The 24,582-nt window shown below is 57.2% G+C and overlaps 2 protein-coding genes across 2 annotated transcripts; one reads left to right on the forward strand and one right to left on the reverse strand.

Moving 5' to 3' along the window:
• Positions 1 to 765: 765 nt before the first annotated feature.
• On the reverse strand, positions 766 to 12,669 carry VPS9D1 (VPS9 domain containing 1). The gene is made up of 15 exons (XM_080644592.1): positions 12,525 to 12,669; positions 11,164 to 11,239; positions 9,795 to 9,887; positions 9,534 to 9,696; positions 6,769 to 6,880; positions 6,634 to 6,696; positions 6,196 to 6,248; positions 6,000 to 6,087; positions 5,639 to 5,724; positions 4,852 to 5,345; positions 3,759 to 3,888; positions 3,329 to 3,537; positions 2,958 to 3,054; positions 1,675 to 1,779; positions 766 to 1,414 (listed from the first exon to the last, which is right to left on the reverse strand). Exons 1-15 carry the CDS (start codon positions 12,621 to 12,623, stop codon positions 1,321 to 1,323), a joined length of 1,962 nt encoding a protein of 653 aa, XP_080500718.1. The 5' UTR covers positions 12,624 to 12,669; the 3' UTR covers positions 766 to 1,320.
• Positions 12,670 to 12,909: 240 nt separating this feature from the next.
• ZNF276 (zinc finger protein 276) lies at positions 12,910 to 24,576 on the forward strand. The gene is made up of 11 exons (XM_080644868.1): positions 12,910 to 13,398; positions 15,485 to 15,788; positions 16,093 to 16,139; positions 16,235 to 16,681; positions 17,568 to 17,646; positions 18,644 to 18,727; positions 22,382 to 22,492; positions 22,565 to 22,640; positions 22,949 to 23,066; positions 23,808 to 23,907; positions 23,981 to 24,576. The coding sequence occupies exons 1-11, from the start codon at positions 13,188 to 13,190 to the stop codon at positions 24,225 to 24,227; spliced, it is 1,824 nt and encodes a 607-aa protein (XP_080500994.1). The 5' UTR covers positions 12,910 to 13,187; the 3' UTR covers positions 24,228 to 24,576.
• The last annotated feature ends 6 nt before the right edge of the window (positions 24,577 to 24,582 follow it).

Consider the following 24,582-nt stretch of genomic DNA (forward strand, 5'->3'; position numbering starts at 1 on the left):
ATCTCCTCTGGCGGGCAGGACCCTTCGCCTTACCCGGCAAGGTGAGTGGGCGGGTGCCGGCCCGTGGTTCCTGCGGCGCTGGCAGGCAGCGGACTCCAGCCCACCAAGGATCCTGACAGGACAGCGGCCCCAGGTGCCCACTGGCCTCTAGAGTTGGCTTGCTGGGCTCAAACCCACGCCCCTCGCCATAATAGGTGGGTGGCGAAGGGCCGTGGCTGTTACCTCATGGGGTCCTCGTGAGGTGCAAACCTGCAGAAGACCTGGAAAACTGGCCCAATAAACGCCAACTGTTCCTGTTTTTGTAGGAGCTTTTTCCCCAAGAACCTGAACACTGCTCCCACGACCAGCATCTGCTGTGCTTGGCCCACGCCCCCCACCTCTGTAGCCTCGAGGGTGCTGGGGGGCGGGGGGGTCCTCCTTCCCTGGCAGGTGCTGCCCATGGCTGGGGCCCAGACACCTGCTCTCTCCTCTCCTGGAGTTGAAGGCACCACTGCTCAGGGTGCCCCCAGGTGCTCGCCACCTGGAGTACAAAACAGAGTGTTCTGCCCAGGTGTGACCTCCAACCCTGTTACCCCACCAGGCCCTGCAGAGCATCCTGTCCTAAGGGCCCACCCCAGGGCTGTCCCACCCCTGCAAAGAGGGCGTGGGGGGCAGGCCCGGTGTCGTGGACCTCGTCGGTCCCTGGGAGTCTGGCTCTTGCTGGTCAGTAGAGGGGGTGCGGTCCTGCCTAGGCCAGGAGTGGGGAGCAAGCAAGCTACACGGAGGGAGACATCAGTGACTTTATTTTCAGCAGGTCAGTGGCTGCTGGGGGCACGTCGAGTCAGAGCAGGCCGTGCAGGCGCTGACCCTCAGCTTCCCACACACCAGAGGGGATGTGCAGGGGTAGGAACTTGCCAGCGGGTGCTCGATGCCCACTGCCAAGGGTGGGAATGTGGCTCAGAGTCCTCAGGCGTGGGCAGGTCCCCTGGGGACGCCTGGCCTCCAGGGGAGAGTGGAGTGGTCAGTGTCCAATAAATAAAAGTGCAGTTCAAACCACTGGGCCCCAGGCCCCCAGGGGCAGGGCTGACAGGCTCTCTTCCGGATCGGACAAGAAACGGGCTCAGGGAGCTGTCGCAGGGGACAGACGGCCCATGCCCTTGCTCCGCCCTTGCGCCCCCCAGGGGAGCCCACAGCTCTCCGGGGAGAGCAAGGGGGCCTCTTGGAGGCCGAAACAGGGAAGAGAAGGGCCTGGCTCAGCTTGGCCCCGTCCTGTCGGGAGCAGCTCCTCGGGCGGATGTAGGTTCGGACGGGGCGGAGGCTGGTGCAGGTGTCCCATCTCCTCTACTTGCCCAGGGCCCCCCGGGGCAGCAGCTCCACATAGCTCAGGGCGCTCTGCAGGGACGTCAGGCAGTAGCCCCCCTCTCCAATCAGATACCTGTGGGACAGCACCTATCGCTGAAGGAAGCCCCGAGTTCTAGAAGGGGCATCTGCCCTCGGGGGCAGGACCAGGGGCTGCCAGGGAGGCTGGGTGGGGAGACAGCCCACTCCCCAGGCAGATGCTGCTCAGAGCTTGCCCCGCCGTCCCGCACCCCCAATCTAGGCGGTGTGCTGAGCGAGGGGTGGCAGAAAGGGGCTGGGGGAGGGGTCGTGGGCCGTGTGTACGTGCCCGCCTGGCTCCTCGGCCCGGGGCCCTACCCCTCATGGATGAACTCCTCCAGAGCAGCACACTCCGACACCAGCTGGGGCAGGCCACTTCTCAGCACCACGAAGGACAGGATGGGCAGCAGGTCGTCGGCACCACTGTAGGACAGGGGCATGCTGGCCCGAGGCGCTGGGGGCCTGTGGGCTGCTCAACCCCAAACTGCGAAGCCCCAGCTCAGCCCCCGTGTGGTCCTGGGTCTACTGATGCTCTCTCTGCACCCATCCGCACAGAGCACCTAGGAGCAGCGGGCCATCCCCAAACAAGCCCCATGGGGGCAGGTGGGGCAGCTTTAACCTCATAAGCTTGCCCCAGCCTGGGGAGCAGGATGATGCAGGGATGGCCCAGGTCCCGGGCAGCCTGCTCACTCCTGCTCCTGAGATCACGTGTCACTCAGCTGGGCACACAGGCACCGACCCTCTGTGAGAGGAGTCTGAGTGAGCTGAGTGGGGAGTGAGGCCCTGTGGGCTCCCCAGAACCCCAACTCCAGGCCCCACAACCAGTGCTCTCTGGGGAGAGCAAGAGGGCAGACTGTGGCTTGAGTCGGACTACGAAGGCCTCTCACACCACGCGCTCCTGCTCCTGGCCTTGCCCCCATGTCCCGTGGGCACCGCCCAGCGGCAGGGACACAGGCAGGTGCCCACAAGAGAGCGGGGAGGGCTGCAGCCAGACTCACCCAGGCCTCGCTTGGAAGCCAGGTGACCAACTGGTGACGGGGGCCCGTGGGCCAGGCCGAAAGCCCTGCCAACCCTGCACTGAGCCCAGCACCCTGGCCCTGGGGTGGGTGGGGGTGGCATCTGTCTCCCACTTTCCTGCCGACCTCACCCTCAGCTCTGATTTCTACCTGCCCATCACCTGCAGGCCCCTGGGTGTGGGTAGGTGCCACAGCCTGCCCACCAGGCTGCAATGATAGGTGCCTTCAGGACGACCCTGGTCCCAGGGGCAGGGTGGCAGGAGGCAGAGCCCCTGCAGGGGCGATGGGAACACCAGTCCCAGATGGGCAGCAGAGGAGGCTGCCGGCCACAGGCAGGACCAGGCATCAGAGCCCCGGCTGCAGCACCTGGGGAGGTGGGCAGGGACGGTGCAGGAACCCAGGGCTGGGGGCTCAGTGCAGGGAGCAGGCTCTTCACTGAGCGCAGGCAGCTTCCCCCAGGTGTGCATGGGGGGACGAAGCACATGCATCGGGGGTGAGCAACCCCAAGTATCATCAGATTAGCCAGAGGTCCCTGGCCATCACGCACCCAGGGTCCACCCCAGGCCGTGCCCGCCCTGGACTCACATGGCGGCTGTGCCAGGCTGTGGTCTCGCCTCGGGTGCAGGCTCCTGGGCCCAGTAGTAGCTCTCAGCACAGGCACAGATGACCCGTAGGGCCCGCACTGCAGCACAGAAGCGAGCTTTGGGGTGAGGGCAGGCAGGGGCGGCTAGAAGAGCCCCTAGCACTGCCCCACACCCATCGTGTGGGTGATCCCTCTCGTGGGCATCGCGTTCACACCACTCATGTCCCATGGGACACACCCCATTTGCCAGGAGGACCTGCAGCTCAGACAAGGCACACAGGCCTGGTCGCCAGCTGGGACAGGACCATGGCTAGTGTGACCACGCCCCCTTCACCCTCCTCTCCAAGGCTGGTGTGACCATGCCCCCTCTCACCAATGCAGTCCAGCTTCTTCTGGGGGCAGCACTCCAGGACCAGCAGCCCCAGCTCCTGGGCGGCAGCGCAGTAGGGGTAGGCGCCGGCTCCCGAGGCCTCAGGGCTCCGAGGGAGCAGTTTGGGGGGGATGCCGAGGGCTGCTGGGGGTGCATTACTGTAGAGCTCCATGCTCCTGCTCAGGGCAGCCTCCCGGGGGCGGTACACACTCCTGCGGCAGAGAGAGGCCAGGCTCAGCTGCCCAAGGGACCCTGCCCGGGACAGGCAGGGTGGGGCGAGCTGGCCCTGCCCCCAGTCCCAGGAGCTGGATGCGCCACCACAGGCAAAGTGACCCGCTGAGGATGCCTCGGAGGAAAGCACCGGAAGCAGTCACACGTGTGCCCGGGATGGGGAGGGCGGTGACACACGGGGAACCTGGGGCTGGGACGGCACCTGTAGAGGGCCAGCAGCAGGGGCCACAGTGGGGAGAAGAAGGGCTCCTCAATGCAGGCCAGGCAGCGGTCCTTGGAGACGGCTGTGTTGAGGCCTTCGAAAGCCAGGAGGGTCAGCGAGAGCAGCCTGTCTGCCGGGAGAGAGCCGACACACGGCACTGTGGGCCAGCTGGCAGCCCCTGGACATCACGCAGATGAGTCCCTCACCCACCACCTTCTCTCTGCCTCCCAGAGCCAGCCTCGGTGTGGCTGGGGCCACAGTTAGGGTCCTGGCTCAGTGGGGAGGGCTATCTGCCTGGCCCTCCCTCCACTCCCCTTCACATCACCCCCTCCCAGAGCCGGAGTCTGGACCCTCATCCCTGGGTGCTCACAGGGTCACACCCAGCCCCTCACCCCCTGAGGGGCCAAGGAAGCAGGTTCTTTCTGGAAAGGGTTGTGCCCAAACTGCAGGAGCCTGGAGAAGCTTTAGAAGCATATTCAAGGACAAGAAATCTGAGGCCCAGGGAGATGGAGCACCCTCCTGGGGATGAGGGAGACCTGCTCAAAAAGATGGGGAACCCACCCAGGGAGGAGAGGGACCTGCCTGAGACGGGGCACCTGCCTGGTCCCTTGGGGAATGTGGGCCCCACCGTGAGAACAGGGCCGACTGTCAGCCTTCGGATGCTGGTTCTGAGAAAACCCTGAAAGCGCTCCTCCTCGGGACCGGCAAGCACTGGGCCCACCGTAGGGAGCCCACACACTCTGGGGAGGAGCCATCGTCACCCTCAAGGCTGTGCCTGACAGCCCTTGGTTTGGAAGGATGTGAGTGCAGCCCTACGATTCAGCAGGGCCACCTGGCTGCGAGGCCCCGAGGGTGGACCTTCCCAACCACAGACTGCGGTGGGCCAGCTGCGTCCGCCAGGCAGCCCAGGAGGACACAGCCAGGGCCGGAGGGGACCAGGACTGCAGCCAGCCCAGCTGCTCCGGGGGCAGGGTGGGGCCTGTTAGCAGGATGTTTGGCTCAGAGGAAGGTGGAGGGGAGGGCCTTGCAGGTCAGGGCTGGCCTGGCTGCCTTCCCGAGCCCCCACCGCCCGCCTGTCCTGCGGAGCCCTCACCGACTGCGTTGTGAATGTCCTTCACGGTGCACTTCAGCGGCTCCAGCAGCGGCTCCTCCTTCACCCCTGAGGCCTGAGGGTCAGTCCCCTGCCCAGGGCCCTGGCCCCACCTCTCTGAAGTGGCCAAGAACTGTTCCAGGTCCTCAAAGGAGCTGTCCTTGCGCACCAGGGGTGAGGGAGACCCCTTAGGGCTGCTGTCTGCCCCTCTGTTGGGGGGCCCGGGCGGGAGTGGGGGTGTGGGGGGACTGGTGGGGGGGCCGGCAGGGGGATGTGGGGCTGGGCTGGGCTCCGGGGAGGACAGCATGCAGTAGAGACTCTGGGAGGGCCGGAGGCGCCGGCTTCCAGGAGCCAGTAGCCCCTCGGCATCAGGGGGCAGGGAGCAGCCGCCGGGGGCTGGGGCGGCCGCAGCGCCCCTGCTCACGACGTGGTACAGCGCCCGGTACACCGCACACTGGAGCTTCTTCAGGAGCTGCGAGATGGGGTGGTCGGGAACGCTGCCAGCACAAGCAGAGGCCGTGGGTTAGGGGACTGCGGTCCCTGGCTGGCCTCGGGCCTGGGGGCTGAGCAGCCCACCCTCCCCACACCCTTCGTCCAGACAAGCATCTCGTATTCCTTCCTCCAGAGGAAACGCCGCAAACACAGTCTGGCCCACCCCGTGGAGGAAGCAGAGAAAGGCCCTGAAAGCCCATCGGGCAAAGGGGCCTGGGCAGCATGGCCACCCCCCCCATCACCTCTTCCCCGCCCAGGCCTTCCAGCAGCCAGAGGGCGGGGCCTGAGGACCCTGTACCTGAGCAGGTGGGACACCAGGCTGGTCACCAGTGACAGGTCCCCAGGGCTCCTCTTGAGCTTGGCCTTCCAGTGCTTTGGCCATTCCTGCAGGACAGGAGACCTTGGAGGACAGCACGGGACCCCCACGAAGGGAGGTCCCTCCTTCCTCCTCCCCCCATCCCCCGCCCCCCGCCAGGGCTGCACCCCAAAGGGCCAGGCCTCCTTGTTGATACCTACCCTGGGGTGCAGTGAAGATTCAACGCCATCAGGCCCATGGGACCCTGGGCCCCATGAGGGGAGGGGGGTAACCCTGGCCCCAACGACCCCCACCCAGAGCCACAGCCCGTGGCCCCGCCCAGGCACCTGCCCCTGGAACTCACGTGGTCTTGCTCGTACTCGAGGATGGCGGCATAGAGGGCCCGCTGCTCCCGCTCCTCAGGGGTCAGGGCGACCTGACTGCAGAACCTCCTGGGGAGGAAGGACGGGGCTGGGCCTCTGGCGTCTGGGTGCACCCCCCCCCCCCAGTCCTCCCAGCTGCCCTGAGGCCGAGGCTGAGACCAATGGAAGGGGACGCACCTGTTGGCGGCCTCCTGGAGCCGCAGCCGCCGCTCCTCCATCTTCCTTTGCAGCTGGCGCAGAGTTAAGGCCGCATCGATGCCCTGCACGTGCACTAAGCCTGGCCTGGACAGGCTCGACCGGACTCAGGGGCCAGTGGGCAGGGCACTGCCTCGGCCCTTCAGGAGGTCCGCTCCCGTGGTGGCGCCGGAGGACGGGCACCCACTAGGGAGGGAGGCAAGTCCGAGGTGACTTGAAGGATGGAGGGCAGGACGGTCTTTGCAAAGGGGGGGTGTGCGGACCATTCCCTGAGCACGTGGCTCCCCCAAAGCTGAAAAAGTTCGCTCCCACACGCTGACCCTGTCACCGTTTACTCTCTCCCCTCCTCCTCCCTCAGCTTAAGGTCACATTCCCAATTCCCCCCTCGGGACACAGAGGCTGGATGGACAGAAAGGATACAGTCTCCTCCCGGGCTTTGGCGATCACCAGGTTCTCCATCATCTGCCGCTGCAGGGACAGGGTCTAGGAGGGGAGTGGGGAGTGAGGCCTGCTTCCCGCCCCCAGCCACACACAGCCTCCCTGGGACCTGCTCACCAGCGACGTCTTCTGCAGGGCCTGGCTGGGGTCCAGACGGGCCATCCGGGCCTCATAGGCGGCCTTCAGCTTCTGGTTCTGCAGGGAGGCCTCCTCCAGGGGTGTCAGCTCCCTGGAAACGGCGACACGCTGCTGTCCAGGCCCAGGAAGCCCAGCAATGTTCGGGGGGCCTGGGAAGCCTTCCTGACCCAGCCCTGAGGCCAGAACGTGAGGAAGCAGCGATGGGGTCCAGCGGGAAGTGTAAGGAGGGAGGGCGTCTGGATGGACTGGACCACAGCCCCCTGAAATGTGGGTGTCCTGTTGCCAGGACGGCTGACTTTTCACAGGAAGCCAGACCTCAGACCTTGATGCAGTTCAATCATGTGTGTTCGGCAACAATTCTTAAGGCACCCGTGAGCGGCTCACAGAAGGGACCACCACCTCGACTGGAGGAGAGCTTCCCACAGCCACCCGCCACCAAGCTTCGGTCCCCCCTCTCGTCCTGCTTTCCTGGGCGGGGGAGGGGAAGACAGTCTGCCCTGGGGTGGAGCGCTGGGCCTGGCCCTGCCCCAGAGCCGCAGGTGGAGGAGCCAGTGGCCTGAGGCTCCTGAGCAGCAGGCCAGGGGGAGCTGGTTCTCCTTGTTTATCTACTTGGGATGCTGGCATCTGGGTCTTGGTATTTTTCATCAGTTCTAGAAAATTACAGCTATGTCTTCCAACAACGTGCCTCTCCTGTCTTTTCCCCCCCTTTTTCTGGAAGTCCAGTGACCTTACGTTAGACATTCTATCTCTCAAATTTTCTGTTTTTTGTTTGTTTGTTTTTTCTTTCTGTGAGTCATTCTGGCTGTCCTTTGACCTCTGATCCAGTTCACTAATTCTCTCTTCAGCTATGTCTGCCCGACTGTTACAAACCGGTCATTTTGGGCACATATGTGGGTGCTTCCTGGAGGACATACAATTGGCCATTGAACATCACAGGTCTGAACTGGCCAGGTCCACTTCTATGCAGATTTCACTTAAAATTAAAAATTCACTTAAGCCCTAACTGGTTTGGCTCAGTGGATAGAGCATCGGCCTGTGGACTCAAAGGTCCCAGGTTCGATTCCGGTCACGGGCATGTACCTTGGTTGTGGGCACATCCCCAGTAGGAGGTGTGCAGGAGGCAGCTGATTGATGTTTCTCTCTCATCAATGTTTCTAGCTTTCTCTCCCTATCCCTTCCTCTCTGTAAAAAATCAATAAAATATATTAAAAAAAAAAATTCACTTAAGCCCTAACTGGTTTGGCTCAGTGGATGCAGGGGTCCTCAAACTTTTTAAACGGGGGGCCAGTTCACTGTCCCTCAGACCGTTGGAGGGCCGGGCTATAGTTTAAAAAAACAACAACTATGAACAAATTCCTACGTGCACTGCAGGCCCGGGACGAGTTGGCTGCGAAGCAGGACAGGCAGCGGCACCCGGCGGGCCGGATAGATGTCCTTGGCGGGCAGCATGTGGCCCGCGGGCCATAGTTTGAGGACACCTGGATAGAGCGTCTGCCTGCGGACTGAAAGGTCCCAGGTTCGATTCCGGTCAAGGGCATGTACCTTGGTTTCGGGCACATCCTCAGTGGGAGGTGTGCAGGAGGCAGCTGATCGATGTTTCTCTCTCATCGATGTTTCTAACTATCTCTTTCCCTTCCTCTCTGTAAAAAAATCAATAAAATATATTTTAGAAAAAAAATTCACTGAAAGTACAGGTATAAAAAGCCACAGTTCAAACTCGTGTTACTTAAAGGTCAACTGTGTTTTCAATCTGCTGTTGGGAATTAGAGGCCAACTGAAGTCAAGCTTGGATTTGCAACCACAGGGGGTTCAGTGCCCCCACCCCCAGCACTCCAAGGATCAACTGTAATTTGTTGTTGCTGTTACCACTTAATTTTAACAACAATGGTGGTGCTACAGTTTTCACTTAGTTTCTACTTAGTTCTTTATTTCCTAGGTCAGATTTTATAGTTTCTTGCTCCTGCAGGTATTTCTTTTCTCTGTATTTTCTTTTCTTTTCAAAAAATATGTTTTTATTGATTTAGAGCGAGAGGGAGGGAGAAAGAGAGAGAGAGACATCGATGAGAGAAAACACTTATCAGCTGCCTCCTGCTTGCCCCCTTCTGGGGATCAAGCCCAAATCCCAAGCATGTGCCCTGACAGGGACTCTAACCTGCGACCTCTTGGTGCACAGACGACACTCAATCGCTGAGCCACACTGGCCAGGGCAACCTGCAGGTATTTTCACACGTGCTTTTCATTTCTCTACATATAGAGAGCACGACTGCTTTGTAAGCGTGTCTGATCACTCGATTCGACAGCTCTGTCGTCTGTCTCTGCAGTCGTTCCTTCGCTTTCTTACTTCCTCGTGTGCCTGGTGATCTGGGCTGTGTGCCCCTTGTGTGCCTGGTGATCTGGGCTGTGTGCCCCTTGTGTGCCTGGTGATCTGGGCTGTGTGCCCCTTGTGTGCCTGGTGATCTGGGCTGTGTGCCCCTTGTGTGCCTGGTGATCTGGGCTGTGTGCCCCTTGTGTGCCTGATCTCGGGCTGTGTGCCCCTTGTGTGCCTGGTGATCTGGGCTGTGTGCCCCTTGTTTTATGGGAGTTAAAGGAGCTTTTCTCCAAGGACAGTTTGTTGTATGTGTTTCCGCCAGGCACATGGGCATTTCCATCCTGGGACCCATTTCACCTAAACTAGCCATGGTGAGCTCCCTTTGCCTGGCCTCCGAACTCAGGCTCCGCCCACCTTCCCTGTGCCCCCATCTTACTTCTTCGAGCTTTGCGACTCCACCACCTGAAGCCTCTGGAAGATCTCTGGCGGCAGAAACGGGAGGAGCTTCCCCCCTTCGTCCGAGTACACCCGGCGGTGTCGGCTGGTGGGTGAGGGGACAGCAGCAGCCACGGGCATGGCTGGCTTCAGGCAGGCTTTCCCTGCGAGGCGCACAGAGCCATGAATTGGCACAGAGCCCCACATGCCACAGAGGAGACAAACTTGGGGGATGCCCCAGGACAACCTGCTGGAGACCCACCAAGCTTGGCCACCGTCGACTGGGCCCTCTCCAGACACTGCTCTGCCAGCTTCAGCATCTTCAGGGCATCCAGGGGCACGGTCTCCCCAGCGTCTGGGGTACGGACAGGAAGACTGGTTACCATCACTCATTCACTAACCAGATTCTTGCTGAGATAAACACAAGGGCAAGTTTACTGTCTCCTAACCTCTGACTCCCAGGCCAGCCCCCGCCCCACCCCCCGGCACCGCCTCATCTCTGACCATCGGCCCTCGGGCTCTGAGTAGGGCCAGCCCAGCATCTGACTGACTGTCCCACTGTCTCAGCTGGACCGTCAGAGCCTCTCTCTACCCAACGGGGCCTTTTCTCCTGAGGACTTCACATGCACCCACAGCCCTCCTCCAGGTGGGCCACCATGCAGGGACCATTTCACAGAGACAACTTCATCACCACTTCCTGGCCTTCAGCTGTGCTCAGCCCACCCTCACACTCCCTAGGGCTTCCATTCTATAGGCTCTCCTACCAGCAGACCCTCGCTGTAGGAGCTGCCTCCCCAAACCCCTGGACGCCACCAGCCCAGTTTCTGACCCACCTCCTGCTCCCTTCACAGCCAGCCCCTCAACACATTCCCCCTGAAACTGCCCTCATCCCCCATGTCTGCCCTAGTCCCAAGTGCTCCCCAACCTCTCAGGGTCTCTCTCCCCCAGGACACCCCTGGGCTACTGCCACCAAACTCCTCCCAGTCCCCATCCTGCAGTGCCCAGACCTCTGCTGAGCTCATTGGCTCCCTAGGGCTGCTCCGGACGTGGTGACTCCCACCTCTCCCCAACCAAGGTGCCTTGTGCACTGGACGGCTGGACATTCAAGCAGAAGTCTCCCCCTCCAGCAAGTCTGGTGAAGTCCACCTTCAAACAACATCCCCCAGGCCATCCGCCTGCAGGAGGTCTCACCACTGCTGTCCCCGTCATGGGGACCTCCTGGAGGCGCTGCCCCCATGCCGGCCTCTGCACTGCCTCCATGAGCTAACCCTCCTGTGGGAACCACCCCAGGTCCTTGCCTGCCCCTAATGCATGAACCTGCTCCAGCCTGCCTGCCTGCCTTTCCTCACACCCAGCACCCACTCTCAGCTCAGGGCTTTTGTTCACCCCTCTGCTGGGAAGGCTGCCCCCCAGCCTTTTCTCAGGTCACTCCTCCCTGGCCATGTCCTACCCCACCGCTCCCCTCATCACATCACGCCACGATAGCTCATGCTTACTGAGTGCCCAGCCATTCTTCTTCTGCTAATGACCAAGTGGGTAGGACAGGACACCCCCAGGCCTGAAACCCACCAAGGGCTTAGGTGTCCAAAATCGGACCAGCCCAGGAGCGGCAGTGAGGCTGAGAGCTGTACCTTCGGTGGTTTCCACTTCTTCCAGCAGCACCTGGGAGATGTAGTGGATGCTCCTCAGGTATTCTGTGTACGCCTCCTGTGCCCAGGGAAGAGAAATGGCAGGGGTCAGGCAGGAGAGGCAAAGGACTCCATCACGCCGCCTGCCGCCCTTGTGGGTAACACAGAAACAATGTCTGCTTATCTCTGAGATAGACCTGAGCATCTAGCCTGAGGTGGTTGGCTGAGTCGCTGGTCTGCCTGGGACATAGGTGTATCAGTCTTCTCCAGACGTGAAGGGGAAGATGCCCAGCTGGGTACCCATCCCTTCTCCCGCCGCCTTTCTCTCCAGCACAGGAAGGAAGTGGCCAGGGGAAGCAACTTTGAGAACTGCTGTCATTTTCCACTCGATGCAACAAGTTTCATTTCTGTGCCAATCATTCACTGGCTTGTAAATTTTTTTTCTTGGGAGGTTAATGAGGGAGTGCTGTTGCAAATCTTAGAATCTGTTTCTGGCTTGGGTTCTGGGAAATCCCTTTCCTGAGCCCCACTGCCTGGCACACCGGATTCTAGAACGCCAGAACATTGCCAGTTTCAAGGGTGTGGGCATTCTGTCCGGGCTCCCTGCACAGAGGCCAGGCAAGGGCATTTGGAACTCACAGCATGGTGTGTGTGTGTGTGTGTGTGTGTGTGTGTGTGTGTGTGTTTACTGCATCCCAGTTTCTATATTATTCATGTTTAAGTCTACACCTCAGAGATTAGGATACAATGGATTGCGGGAAGGATTTCTGACTTGGGGACAGCAGTGGACTGAGGGGCCGGAATGTATTTCCTGGGCTCGCCTGCAGCCTGCTCCCCCCCCCCGCCCCCGCGCAGCCCCGGGCGGTTCGGCCGGCTTTTCCACCTGGTCGCCAGCCTGGGATGACACCCATTCTGGGAGCGCGGCACAGCCTCCCGCCTGCGGCTGAGGCGACAGGGAAGACACAGCACGGAGGAGGCGCAGTTAACCTTCTCCGGATGCCGTCCCCTGTGGGAACTTGATTAAATCTACAGCGTCTTCCCGGAGAAATACACACACGGAGCGGTTTGCCGGGTCTATTTGGAGGCTGCTTCGCGAACCCTACTGCATCCCCTTTACAAATGCAAGCGCGGCTCCGATGCCGAGCCGCTGAACAGACGGGAACACTGGGAAGACAGGCCTGGGAGCTGTCCAAGGTCAGAAGCCGACACCGCGCCCGGCGCCCCGCAGCCGCCGGGGGTCCTGCCGGCGCCCACCCCGCGGCCCCGCCCTTGCCCACGCCCACTGAGCCGGCCTCTCGTGGGGGCCGGGCCCGCCGCGCCTCGCCTCGCCTCGTCTCGCCTCGCCTCGCCTCGCCTCGCCTCACCCGGGGCCGGTTGCCGGTGTCCAGCTCGATGGCCCCGTTGGCCAGCTTCATAGCGCACTGCAGCGGCTTCACCGCGCCGTCCCCGGCCGCAGCGGCCATGGCGCCGGGCGGGGAGGCGGTGCTGGCGGCCCAGGGGCGGGGCGAACGGCCTGAAGACCGGAACAAAGAATGCGAGGGAGCGGGGGCCGCCCGAGCCGCGGACCGCCGGAACACACGGGACCTCTTCGGCGCACTTCCGGCTGCCCCGCCCGCGCCGCCCGCCCGGCGTCGAGGGCGGAAGGGGCGGAGCTCTCCAATAACCTCTTCACAGCGCTGCCACGAGCGTGCGAATTCAACCACGACCCCTCACTCCACGACTGTGACAGGCCCTCCGTGCCGGCCCTCCCCTCCCTCGCCCTGCCCCTCGCGCTAACTGCCACGCCTCTCTCCTCAGGCGGCCCTGCCCCTGCTGGCCCCGCCCGTCCTGCTTCCAGGGAGCCGAGCCGAGCCGAGCGGCGGGTCGGGCGGGAACGAGCGAGCACAGTCCGGCTGAGTGGCCGAGAGCTCAGAGCCCGAGCAGGACCTGCGGGGCCGAGCGGCCGAGCCCAGCGAGCCGAGCGGGCCCGAGCGCAGCCGGGTGGAGCCGAGCAGGACCGAGCGGGGCGAAGCGCAGGGGCGGCCGCCATGAAACGGGACCGGCTCGGCCGCTTCCTGTCGCCTGGGGCGGCGGGGCCGCGCAGGGGCTCGGGCGGCAGCTGCGGCGGCGGCCGGACCCGGGGCCGCCCCTCCCGCGGCAGGCCGAACGTGGACGAGGCGCCCCTGGTAGCTTCCCGGCTGGGTTGGGGGCCGGCGCGGGCCTGCGGGGACGCGGGCGAAGACGGCGCCGACGAGGCAGGTGGGTTCAGCCAGCAGCCCGTGACCACGGCCCGGGGCCTCTCCCCGGCGCCCTTGGGCCGCTGGAAGGCAGGCGGAGCCTCCCTGGCGCCCGCGCGGGGTGATGTTTCGCAAGACCCGACCCTGCCTGCCCACGGAGCTCGCAATTAACCTCGAGCTCTGCGGTCGGATGGGCCTGGGTTGATCCTAGTCCGCGCTGTGGTCTGCAGCCTGAGGTCATTGCTGACCCTCCCCAGCCTCAGCTGCCGGCTCGTTCGCACAGAACCAGTGGGTCCGGTGCGGGGAGGGCCGCCTGGCCCTGGTCTGTGCCTCCGCGCTGGGTGCCTTTGCCCTGGGCTTCATCCTCACGCGGCCGACGGACCCAGACAGGCGGGAGGAGCTGGACACCCCCTTCACTTCTGGTCTCAGGATGAAGTCTCCAGCTTCCTTTACGAACTTACACAGTTGTGGAGGCATTTATTTATTTAAAAAAATATTTGTTAAGAGTTTTCTTTGGGAAAAAATTTTACTGAGCTGTCATTGATATAGAACATATTAGTTTCAGATGTGCAACACAATCCTTTGATATTTGTAAATATTGTGAAATGAACACCAGTGTCTAACATCCATCATTTCACATCTCATAACATCCATCGTGACAACTTTTTTTTATGCTGAGAACTTTTAAGCTCTACTCCCTTAGCAAGTTCCACGTGTACAATTATAGTCAATTATAATTAGGGTTGTTAATTATAGTCACCATGCTGTACACACATTCCCTGTCTTTTATCAGTGGAAGTTTGTACTTTTTAAAAGATATATATATATATTTTATTGATCTCGGAGAGGGAGGCAGAGATAGAAACATCAATGCTGAGTTGACTTTGGTGTATGGCATAAGATAGTGGTCTAGTTTCATTTTTTTGCATGTGGCTTTTCAGCTTTCCCACCACCATTGTATATTCTTGGCTCCCTTGTCATAGATTAATTGACCATGTATGCATGGGTTTATTTCTGGGTCCTCTATTCCATTATGTGTCTGTTTTTATGCCAATGCTATACTGTTTTGATTAGCTTTGTAATACAGTTTGAAATAAGGAATTGTGATCCCTCCAGCTTTGGCTATTTGGGGTCTTTTCTGGTTCAATATAAATTTTAAGTTTGTTAGTTCTATTTAGTTAAAAATGCTGTTGGAGCTGGCTGGATAGCTCAGTTGGTTAGAGCGTCTTGCTGATACATCAAGGTTTCAGGTTCAGTCCCCAGTCAGGGTGCTTACAAAAGGCAACTGGTCTGATATTTCTCCCTCACATTGATGTTTCTCTCTCTCTCCCCTCACCCTCTCTCTCTAGAATCAATGAAAAATATTTCATCAGGTGTGGGTTTAAAAAAAGGCATCAATCAATGAATTGATGAATAAGTGAAACAAATCGATGTTTTTCTTTCTCTCTCTGCCCCTACCCCTTTTCTCTCTCTCTCTCTCTCTCTCCTTCTCTTTCTCCCTCTCGCCAAATCAATTTTTACAATGCTATTTGAATTTTGATAGGGAGTGTTGAATCTTAGATGGCTTTGGGTAGTGTGAACACTTTAACTATGAATTCTTCAAATTCACAGAATATTTTTCTGTTTATTTGTGTCTTCAATTTCTTTCATCAGTGTCTTAAAGTTTTCGGTGTACAGGTCTTTCACTATTTTTTTTTAAAATATATTTTATTGATATTATACAGAGAGGAAGGGAGAGGGATAGAGAGCTAGAAACATCCATCAGCTGCCTCCTGCACACCTCCCTCTGGGGATGTGCCCGCAACCAAGGTACATGCCCTTGACCGGAATCGAACCCGGGACCCTTCAGTCCGCAGGCCGACGCTCTATCCACTGAGCCAAACCGGTTTCGTCACTATCTTGGTTAAATTTATTTCTAGGTATTTTATTCTTTTTGATGCACTTGAAAGTTGGATTGCTTCCTTAATTTCTCTTTCTGATAGTTTTGTTACGACTGATTTTTGCACATTGACTTTGTATCCTTTACTGTGACTTTACTGGCCACGTGGCTCCCCTCCTGGAGCTTGTGTCTTGTCTGGCCTGACTTCATGTCTCCTGTGCTTGCCCAGGAACAGGCCGGGCTCTTGCCATGGGGCACTGCCGCCTCTGCCACGGGAAGTTCTCAGCACGGAGCCTCCGCAGCATCTCTGCCCGGGCACCTGGGCAGATCTCCGAGAGACCACCCCCAGGGGAGCGCGTTTTCGTCAGGGACTTCCAGCACCTGCTGGGGGTGGCCATCCACCAGGACCCAGCTTTGTCTCAGTTTGTCTGCAAGAACTGCCATGCCCAGTTCTACCAATGCCACGGCCTCCTCAAGTCCTTCCTGCAGAGAGTCAACGTGTCCCCGATGGGCCCCCGGAAGCCCTGCACACAGTAGGCGCTCCCTCCTTTGCTCATTGGGGGTGCTCAGGTTAAGCCCCGGGGACTGTGCTGTTCTTGGCCTAGGAAGTGCCTGGTGGGCGCCTGTGCAGTGGGGAGGCCATGGTGCAGTTGCAGTGGTCACGTGGAAGCTCCAGAGCGACTGGTGTGGGAGGTGAGGGCTGAGAAGGCTCTGAGTGTCAGGAGACAGCCCAGAGGGGCAGGGTCAGCCCACATGCGGGAGAGAGCCAGTAAAGGGAGCGAGCCTGCCCCCCGCTTGCTGTGGGGCCCCACTCATGTCCATGCTGATCGTTTGCAGGGTGGGTGCCCAGCCCCCAACAGAGGCCGAAGAGGGAGCGTGTCTGGGTGAGTGTCCCCGTCCCTGGAGCGTGGGGTATAGGGGGCTCCCCGTGAGCTGGGAGCTGACCGGCCACGGGGCTGCTGTCTGTGCCTTTCCTCAGTGGACCTGATCACGTCAAGCCCGGAAGGTCTGCGTGGCCTGGTGGGGTGGGTGCATGGACACGCGGCCAGCTGTGGGGCCCTGCCCAGCCTCCAGAGGACGCTGTCCTCCGAGTACTGCGGTGTCATCCAGGCCGTGTGGGGCTGCGACCAAGGCCATGACTACACCATGGACGCCGACCCCAGCTGCGGGGCTCTCCTGCTGGACAGCGCATTGGCGGTCAAGTGGACATGGGACAAGGAGACGGCCCCACGGTTCACCCAGCATCAGAGGTCCAACCCCACTGGGGCTACCCCTCCGCGCTCCCAGGGCGGAGCGACCACAGCCTGGACTGAGACGGAGACGCTGCCCAACACGGACGTGATCCAGCCCCCTTCAGATGGCAGCCCTGTGGGGCCTGGGCCGAGCCCCCTGCCTCAGTCAAGCCTGCCCCCAAGTGGGGCTCCAGGTAGGAGCTTCTCTGGGCTGTTAGACCAGGATTCCTATCGCAGAGCCAGCAGGGCCCTCACAGGAAGTGGATGTCTGCACGTGTGGGCAGTGGTGGCGGAGTCTAGTGGGCATCTGGCGGCAGGGAGGGCTGAGACCCTGTGCTGGCTGTGCCCGTGAGGCGCGCTCCTCTGCTATCCAGGGCACGAGGGAGAAAGAATGGGGCATTGTTGCAGGGTGTGGGGGAAGAGGACAGCTGTGCCTCGGAGGCGGTTTGGGTCATTCCCCCAGTGGGACCAGCGGGGACAGGCTCCTTTGCTGTGTGGTGGGGAAACGGCCCTTGGGGTGGTGGTTGTTCAGGGACATCACGTTAGGCCAGGCCGGCTCCTGCCTGTCAGCTGCCATGTGTGCCCGTCTGCCGTGGGCACTCGGCCACGCGAGTGTGAGTCCTTTCAGAAAGCGCCACTCCCAGGATGGCTTGGAGAGGGAGTTGCTCAGGCTGGAGAAAGCGGGGACTGTGCAGAGGGCCCCTAGGGCCGCACGGCTATTTGCACTGTGCATGTGATACTTGATAACAGCGATGTTTTTAAATGTCCTGAAACATTCATGACGTGTGAGTCGTCCCACCCTGAAACAGCTGGATCGGAACCTCTGGGGAGGAGGTGGGCAGCTGTGACTGTCGCTGGGTATCGGGTGCTCAGCGCTGCCTGTGCTGGACACGGGTGGCCTGTGAGCTTGGCAGTGTTGGGACCTTGCGGGGGATGGAGCTGGGAGGTGGGTGGGATTTGAGGCCGGAGGACCCCAGGCTCACCACAAGGAAGGCTCTGTCGTCAGACGGCCATGCCTCCTTGCTGGGAGCCCTGCCTACGCACCAGTTGGTAACAGGAGCCTTGTTCTTTGTTTCTCAGGGCAGTTGGGTGAGAAGCAGTTTCCATCTTCATCCTCGGATGATCGGGTAAAAGACGAGTTCAGTGACCTTTCTGAGGGGTGAGAGAAGAGTGGGTTTAAACAGCCTAAAATTTCTCCTTGGAAAACCAAACTCTACCATCCTAGGGGCTCGCTGTCCATGTCCTGGCCAGGGGTGCTTCCAGGCTTCTCGGTCCTGATCAGGGGCTTCCTGGGTCCCAGAGGGTACCCCGCTGATGCAGCTACCAGGCAGTAGGACCTGCGTGTTCGGAGCTCCTGGGAGGGTCCCTTGGGCACCCTCTGCTGCTGCCGCTTGTCTCCCTCCGGCCTTAGTTGTGTGCTGACGCCATGTTCCTAGAGCAGAGGATGCAGCTTCTGGCCCTTTATCATGGCATGATTGTGACTGGGGCTGTCTGCTCGTGGGCCACCCCCTGCCGCTGAGCCAGGAACCACTCAGACCCTTCCAGCCTGACCCCATTAGCTGTGGATGGAAGGCAGATGCACCCTTGTCCATAGAGTAGAACCGTTTTTAGGGCACCAAGGACCAAGGTGCCGGAAGAACCGAGGCTATGTGCTAGAAACACCCCTGGGACAGGAGTTGCCGGGGGCTGTCTTGCAGCCTCGAGCTGTTCTCTGTCTGATGGGTGGCGGCCGAAGGGGAAGGCCATGGCGAGCCAACAGAGTGAACAGTGATTCATACTTCAGGGCAAAGGTTACAGCCATAGAGCTTTTTCTGGCCTTTGTGACCTTTGAAATGGCTGACAGCTGACCTGTCAGTTGGACAGGTGCTCACAGGGTGAGGCGATGTTCTGAGCGTCCACTTACTCAGAAGCCCACCACCTTGGGGTCTTCACCACCACCTGGGGCCTCCTTGGAGAGGTGCCTCCTGAGTTTGGGGTCCTGATGTGAGGAGAGCATGTTAGGAGATGGGATAGAGATTGGGGGTTTTAGGTTTCTTTCAACCTTTCCAGAACTAAAACACGGATTATGGGGATCTGTGTGGTGTCTTCAGGCAGGAAGTCGCATCGGATCTGTCACCCACCCAGACCTTTGCTAAAGGCTCTCTCTTCTGTCCTAGGGACTTCCTGAGTGAAGACGACAGTGACAAGAAACAGAACACGCAGTCCTCGGATGAGTCCTTTGAGCCTTACCCAGAAAAGAAGTAAGTGGATCTTAGTGCAAGGCCTGGGGCTGGTGTCCTTCGGGGAACTGGATGCCGCATCTGTGCTCCCTGCACATGTTTTGGGTCAGCCTGCCAAATCCAGTGCAGTGTGGCTTCTGAGTGAGCGGAGGCCTTTCCCAGGACAGCTCTGGGACCTGGCCTCAGTGTCATTCGTGCGGCAGCTGATGTCCAGGTGAGGATGGCAGGAGCCCCGTGGGCATGACCCAGCCTCATTGGGAGCTCCTTGCCTTCCTGGTGCCAGTCCTGCTCACGGCCACACCACCCTGCCAGCCTGATTCCTGCTTTCTTCCTGCTCTTGGTGCTGAGTCTCTGGGGTTGGACTCAGCCCTGCACTTGTTTGCAGCTCTGCCTCGGGCACCGATTTCTATGCCACTTCCTTGTTGAGGAGCTTCTATGACCTTGTGTTGACCTCTTTTCAAGGACTTGTCTCTGCAGGTAGAATGTAGGGTCCTGGCAGGAAGGGATGATTTTCACTTGTGTCACTTTCTTCCCAACCCTGTGCCCAGGAACCCCCAAACCCTTGCAATTGTCGATGCCCGACATGGGCACTGTCCTTTAGCATTTCACAGCAGTGAAAACAAGCACACACCACCACCCAAGAAAACGCAGAGACAGATTGAGAAGCAGTCACGAGTTCTTTTCCTTTAAGTTCTGACACGGGTTACAGAGAAACAGGACAATAGGCGGCTCTGGGGAGAGATCAGTCAGTGTGTAGCCCTGAGGCTCCCCCTGCCCCACGCCCCACCTCTGAAACCCACAGGCTCCCTGAAGCCTCCTGCTCTCTGCAAATGTAGTCCAGGGTGGAAGGGAAATGGCAATTACCTGTCAGTGCAGCTGAGAGATGTCAATGCCACTGAGAAGAGGGTAGAGGCCAGCGATCAGGGGACACGCAGCCAGGTTCAAAGCACAGTTATTTGAGACAAGGAGAGGAGAAGCCTGTGCAGTCATCAGAAAGGTTCTTTTAATATTCTCGTTAAAGAGAGGACAATTACTTACAATTCTTCTTTAAAATTTGTGCTAAAATACACATAAAGTTTGCCATTTTTAAGTTCAGTGGCATTAAGTACATTCATAATGTTGTGCAACAATCACCACTATTTACAAACTTTTCATCACCCTGAGCAGAAACTCTGTACACATTAAGCAATGACTTCCCTGTCCTCTTCCCCCCAGGCCCTGACAACCACTCGTCTAGGTACCAATTCTAGGGATCTCAGTAGAATTATATTTGTCTTTTGTGACTGGCTCCTTTTGAGATTTACCATATGATAGCCTGTGTCAGAGCTTAACCACATCTTGGGTTGTTTTCACCTTTTGGTTATTTTGAATAATGCTCTAAACACTGATGTGCAGTCATTCTAATGGGTGAGAAGTGGTACCTCTTTGTTAATTTGCTGTACATTTATCTAATGATGAGTGATGTTGAGCATCTTTTTACATGCTTTTTTTAAGAGAAAAAAACATCAATTTGTTCTACTTATCTATGCATTCATTCGTTGATTTTTGTATGTGCCCTAACAGGGATAGAACCTGTAACCTTGGCATATCAAGATGACACTCTAACCGAGCTACTTGGCCAGGGCCACGTTCATGCTTATATCTTCTTTGGAGAAATGCCCTCTCGAGTCCTTTGCCTATATTTTAATTGGGTTGTCTTTTTGCTGTTGAGTTATAAGATAGTTTTTCCTATTCAGTGGGTTATCTTTTTCACTCTCTTGGTCATGTCATTGGGTGTGCAAAAGTTTTGATTTTGAAGTCCAGTTTACCTATTTTTACTTTGGCTGTCTGTGCTTTTGTGTCATATTTAAGAAACCATTGCCAAATCCAAGATCATAAAGATTTACTGCTCTTTTCTTCTAAGAGCTTTATAGTTTTAGCTCATATTAAGGCCTATGATCTGAGTTAATTTTTGTATGTAGCGTCCATTAGGGGGCCAATTTCTTTCTGCGTGTAGATATTGTTTCCCAGCACCTTTGTTGGAAACTGTCCTTTCCCTATAGAATAGTCTTGGCACCCTTGTTGAAAATAATTGATTGTACTTTTGAGGCTTTATTTCTGTCCTCTTAATTCTATTCAGTTGGTCTATGCCTCTGTCTTTATGCAAGCGTCACACTGTTTTGATTATTGCAACTTTGTAGTAAATTTTGTAATCAGGAACTTGAGTCCTCCATCAGTTTTTCAAAATTGTTTGGCTATTCGGGTCCCTTGAAATTCAATGTGAAATTTAGGATTTTTTTTTTTTCCTGCTAAAAACACCATTGGGATTTGGATAGAGATTGAATCTGTAGATTGCTTTGGGAGCATTGCCATCTTGATATTGTCTTCTAATCCATGAATATGGGATACCTTTCCATTTATTTAGGCCTTTAATTTCATCAGTATTTTGTAGTTTTCAGTGTACAAGTCATTCACCTCCTTGGTTAAGTTTAGTCCTTATTTATTATTTTTGATGTGATTGCAAATGAATTTTCTTAATTTCCTTTTTGGGTTGTTGTTGTTAGCGTGTAGAAACAGGACTGGTGTTGTGTGCTGATTTTGCACCCCGCAACTTTGCTGAATTTATTTTGTATGGGGACTCTGTAGGGTTTTTTGCATATAAAATCATGTCATCTGTGAATAGAGGTCATTTTCCTTCCTAATTTAGATGGCTTTTATTTTTTCTTGCCTAATCTCTCTGGCTGGGATATCCAGTATTATTTTCTTGATCTCAGAGGGAACTTTTCAGTCTCTAACCATTGAGGATGATGTCAGCTAAGGCTAGTAACATATGGCCTCAGATGCTCCCTTCTATTTCTTTTTAACTTTAATTATAACATATTTATTGTTGAAAAGTATTACAGATGCCCCCCCCCCCCATTTTTTAAATATTTTTTATTTTTAGAGAGGAAGGGAGAGGTAGAAAGAGAAATATCAATTTGAGAACGAAACATTGATGGGCTGCCTCCTACACACCCTTAGGCATGTGCCCTGACCAGGAATCAACCAGCAACCTTTTGGTACACAAGATGATGCCCAAATGAGCCACACCAGCCAGGGCTCCCTTCCATTTCTGACCGAGTTCCTTAAATGTCTGCGTCCAAAAAGGAAAACATGTTCTCTAACAGACCCTACTGGTCCCGCACAAAGTCCCCATGGCCCACTCTGGCCCAGTGGCAGAGCTGAAGGATGGGGAGTGGCAGCTGGTGGAGCACACCGAGCATTCTTCCCAGAGGCAGCACTTGCCCCTCAAGGACTTCTGGTTGCTGAGTCTCCCATCAGGGTCCGAAGTTCCACAATGGTTGGATCTGGTCTTTTTTCTAGCTTATTGGTTGTTTTGGTCCAGGGACTTAACCCTAACGCTTCTGTATTCCACCATTTTCCATGGTATCTCCAGTTTTTGGTTTTGATATTTAGAATAGGAGTAAGACTTCGTCCTAAAAACCCAATCCTGTAGTCATGGGGGCAGTACCGGGCATCTACCTCCCGAGTTGTTCTGGCTTTGGTGGCTCAGAGTCCAGTTCAAGGCACCCAGTTAGCATATAGACTGAAGCAGGCTAGCCCTGGAAGCTGAGTCATATTGGAGAACATGAAGGAAAGTGAGACCCATGTACAGAGGTCAGACACATCACTGCATCTGATTTACCTTTTTTCCAGAGTCTCTGGTAAAAAGAATGGAAGCAAAGAAGCCAAGAAGCCTGAAGAACCAAAAATCCGAAAGAAGCCCGGACCGAAGCCGGGCTGGAAGAACAAGCTCCGCTGTGAAAGGTGAGGCCGGGTGTGGGCTGCGCTGCCGGGGGTGCGGCCAGGGCGGCAGCTCCATGGTGCCCTGTGTTTTAGGGAGGAGCTGCCCACCATCTACAAGTGCCCATATCAAGGCTGCACAGCTGTGTACCGAGGGGCTGATGGCATGAAGGTGAGAAAGGTGCTATTAAAGCCAGGGCGGGAGTCTACAGGAGCAGGGGGAGGTGTCAGGTCCAGACTCACCCAAGGGTGCCATGAACCTGGGGAAATGGAGATGTGAAGCAACCCTTCCATTGCCATGCTTCATGGGAGAGGATGCACCAGCCTTTGTTCTTGGGAAAGCACCTGTCTTCAAGAGGAATGGTGGGATCTGTCCCTTCGAGGGTGGTGCACAGGGCTCAGAGGCAGCAGGTGCTGCGTGGTGGGTGAGCTGCTGTCCAGGCCCAGCCCAGCACTCAGGGCCTCACTGTTCCCCTGCAGAAGCACATAAAGGAGCACCATGAAGAAGTCCGCGAGAGGCCCTGTCCCCACCCAGGCTGCAACAAGGTGTTCATGATTGACCGCTACCTACAGCGGCATGTGAAGCTCATCCACACAGGTGCATGCCCTTACCCCCTCATGGAAACAGCCCCCAGGGTCCCCGTCTTGGCCTCATGGGTAGTGTGTTGTTCGTGGGCTGCAGTGTTGACAAGTCAGCTCAGTTCGTCAGTGTGGAACAGGCAGCAAAGAAATCCCAGTGCCTTTCTGTGCATGCAATACTATTGCGGTGGGTTTTTAAATTAAAAAAAAAACAGTCATGCTTTTGGGATTAGAGGAAGCCACATGCATTGTGGAAATGGTGAGACATAAAAGCTCAGATGCAGCCACCACTGTCAGCTCGAGGGCCACTACTTCTCTATGTCACAACCTGGGCTGCTACAGATCATTTTCATGGTGTGACCCACACATACACCTACTGTTTAGGATCGGAATCGCTCGTATAGTTTGACCATTTGGTTTTCTGGTCAAGAGTCTAAGAAATGGATTTCCAAGACGGGTGCTCCTCTGGTGGGTCCAATGTGGAATAGCAGGACCTGAGACCTGGTGATGTGGCTTCCTCTCAGAATCTGTGCTCAAGTAGGTAGAGGGCCTTCAGGACGTTTAAGAAAACTGGCTTCCAACGTGAAGCAGATTTAGAGGAAGCTCTAGACATGGGTTGGAGGGCTCCACTAATGATTTGTATGATAGTTGTCTTTCAACCGAGTAAAATCAGGTCAGCAAGGTCCCCTGCTTGGGCACTGAGTGTACAAAGCCTGCAAGGTGGGCCTTCTGGGGCCTGTGCTCACCTGTCTCTCCTCAGAGGTGCGTAACTACATCTGTGATGAGTGTGGACAGACCTTCAAGCAGCGGAAACACCTCCTCGTCCACCAGATGCGGCACTCGGGAGCCAAGCCTCTGCAGTAAGTGTGGTCTGGTGTCTCCTTGTGGCCACACTGGCACCCAAATCCTTGCTCACTTCCCTCTGTCCCCTAGGTGTGAAGTCTGTGGGTTCCAGTGCCGGCAGCGGGCATCCCTCAAGTACCACATGACCAAACACAAGGCTGAGACTGAGCTGGACTTTGCCTGTGACCAGTGTGGCCGGCGGTTCGAGAAGGCTCATAACCTTAACGTGCATATGTCCATGGTCCACCCTCTGACGCAGACCCAAGACAAGGCCCTGCCCCTGGAGCCACCACCCAGGACCACAGAGGGTCAGGCTGTGAAGCCTGAGCCCACCTGAGGGTGCTCAGCACCCGAACTCAGCAGGTGGTAGGTGGGGTTGAAGGACAACTTTCATAGTTCCTCCCATGAGACCTGAAGACACAGCTTGGCTCACTCAGAGAGACCCCATGCTGAACCTCACCGCTGTGCTGGAAGGCGGGGGGCTCAGTGCAAGGCTGAGGTAGCCTTTCTGCATCCATTCTGGGACCAGCAATTTATTTTCCTATAAACATGGACTTGGGGCCAGATACAAATTTTAAATAATTGAGTCCCGTTCCTCGTGCAAGCAGTCACGGAGATCTGTAATCCACTTTTTCGTGCACCAGGAGCTCCACATTATGCTCGTAATAAATTATTTACAAAGGAGGAGTACG

The sequence above is a fragment of the Plecotus auritus genome (genome assembly GCF_963455305.1).
Source record: "Plecotus auritus genome assembly, chromosome: 10".
Taxonomy (NCBI): domain Eukaryota; kingdom Metazoa; phylum Chordata; class Mammalia; order Chiroptera; family Vespertilionidae; genus Plecotus; species Plecotus auritus.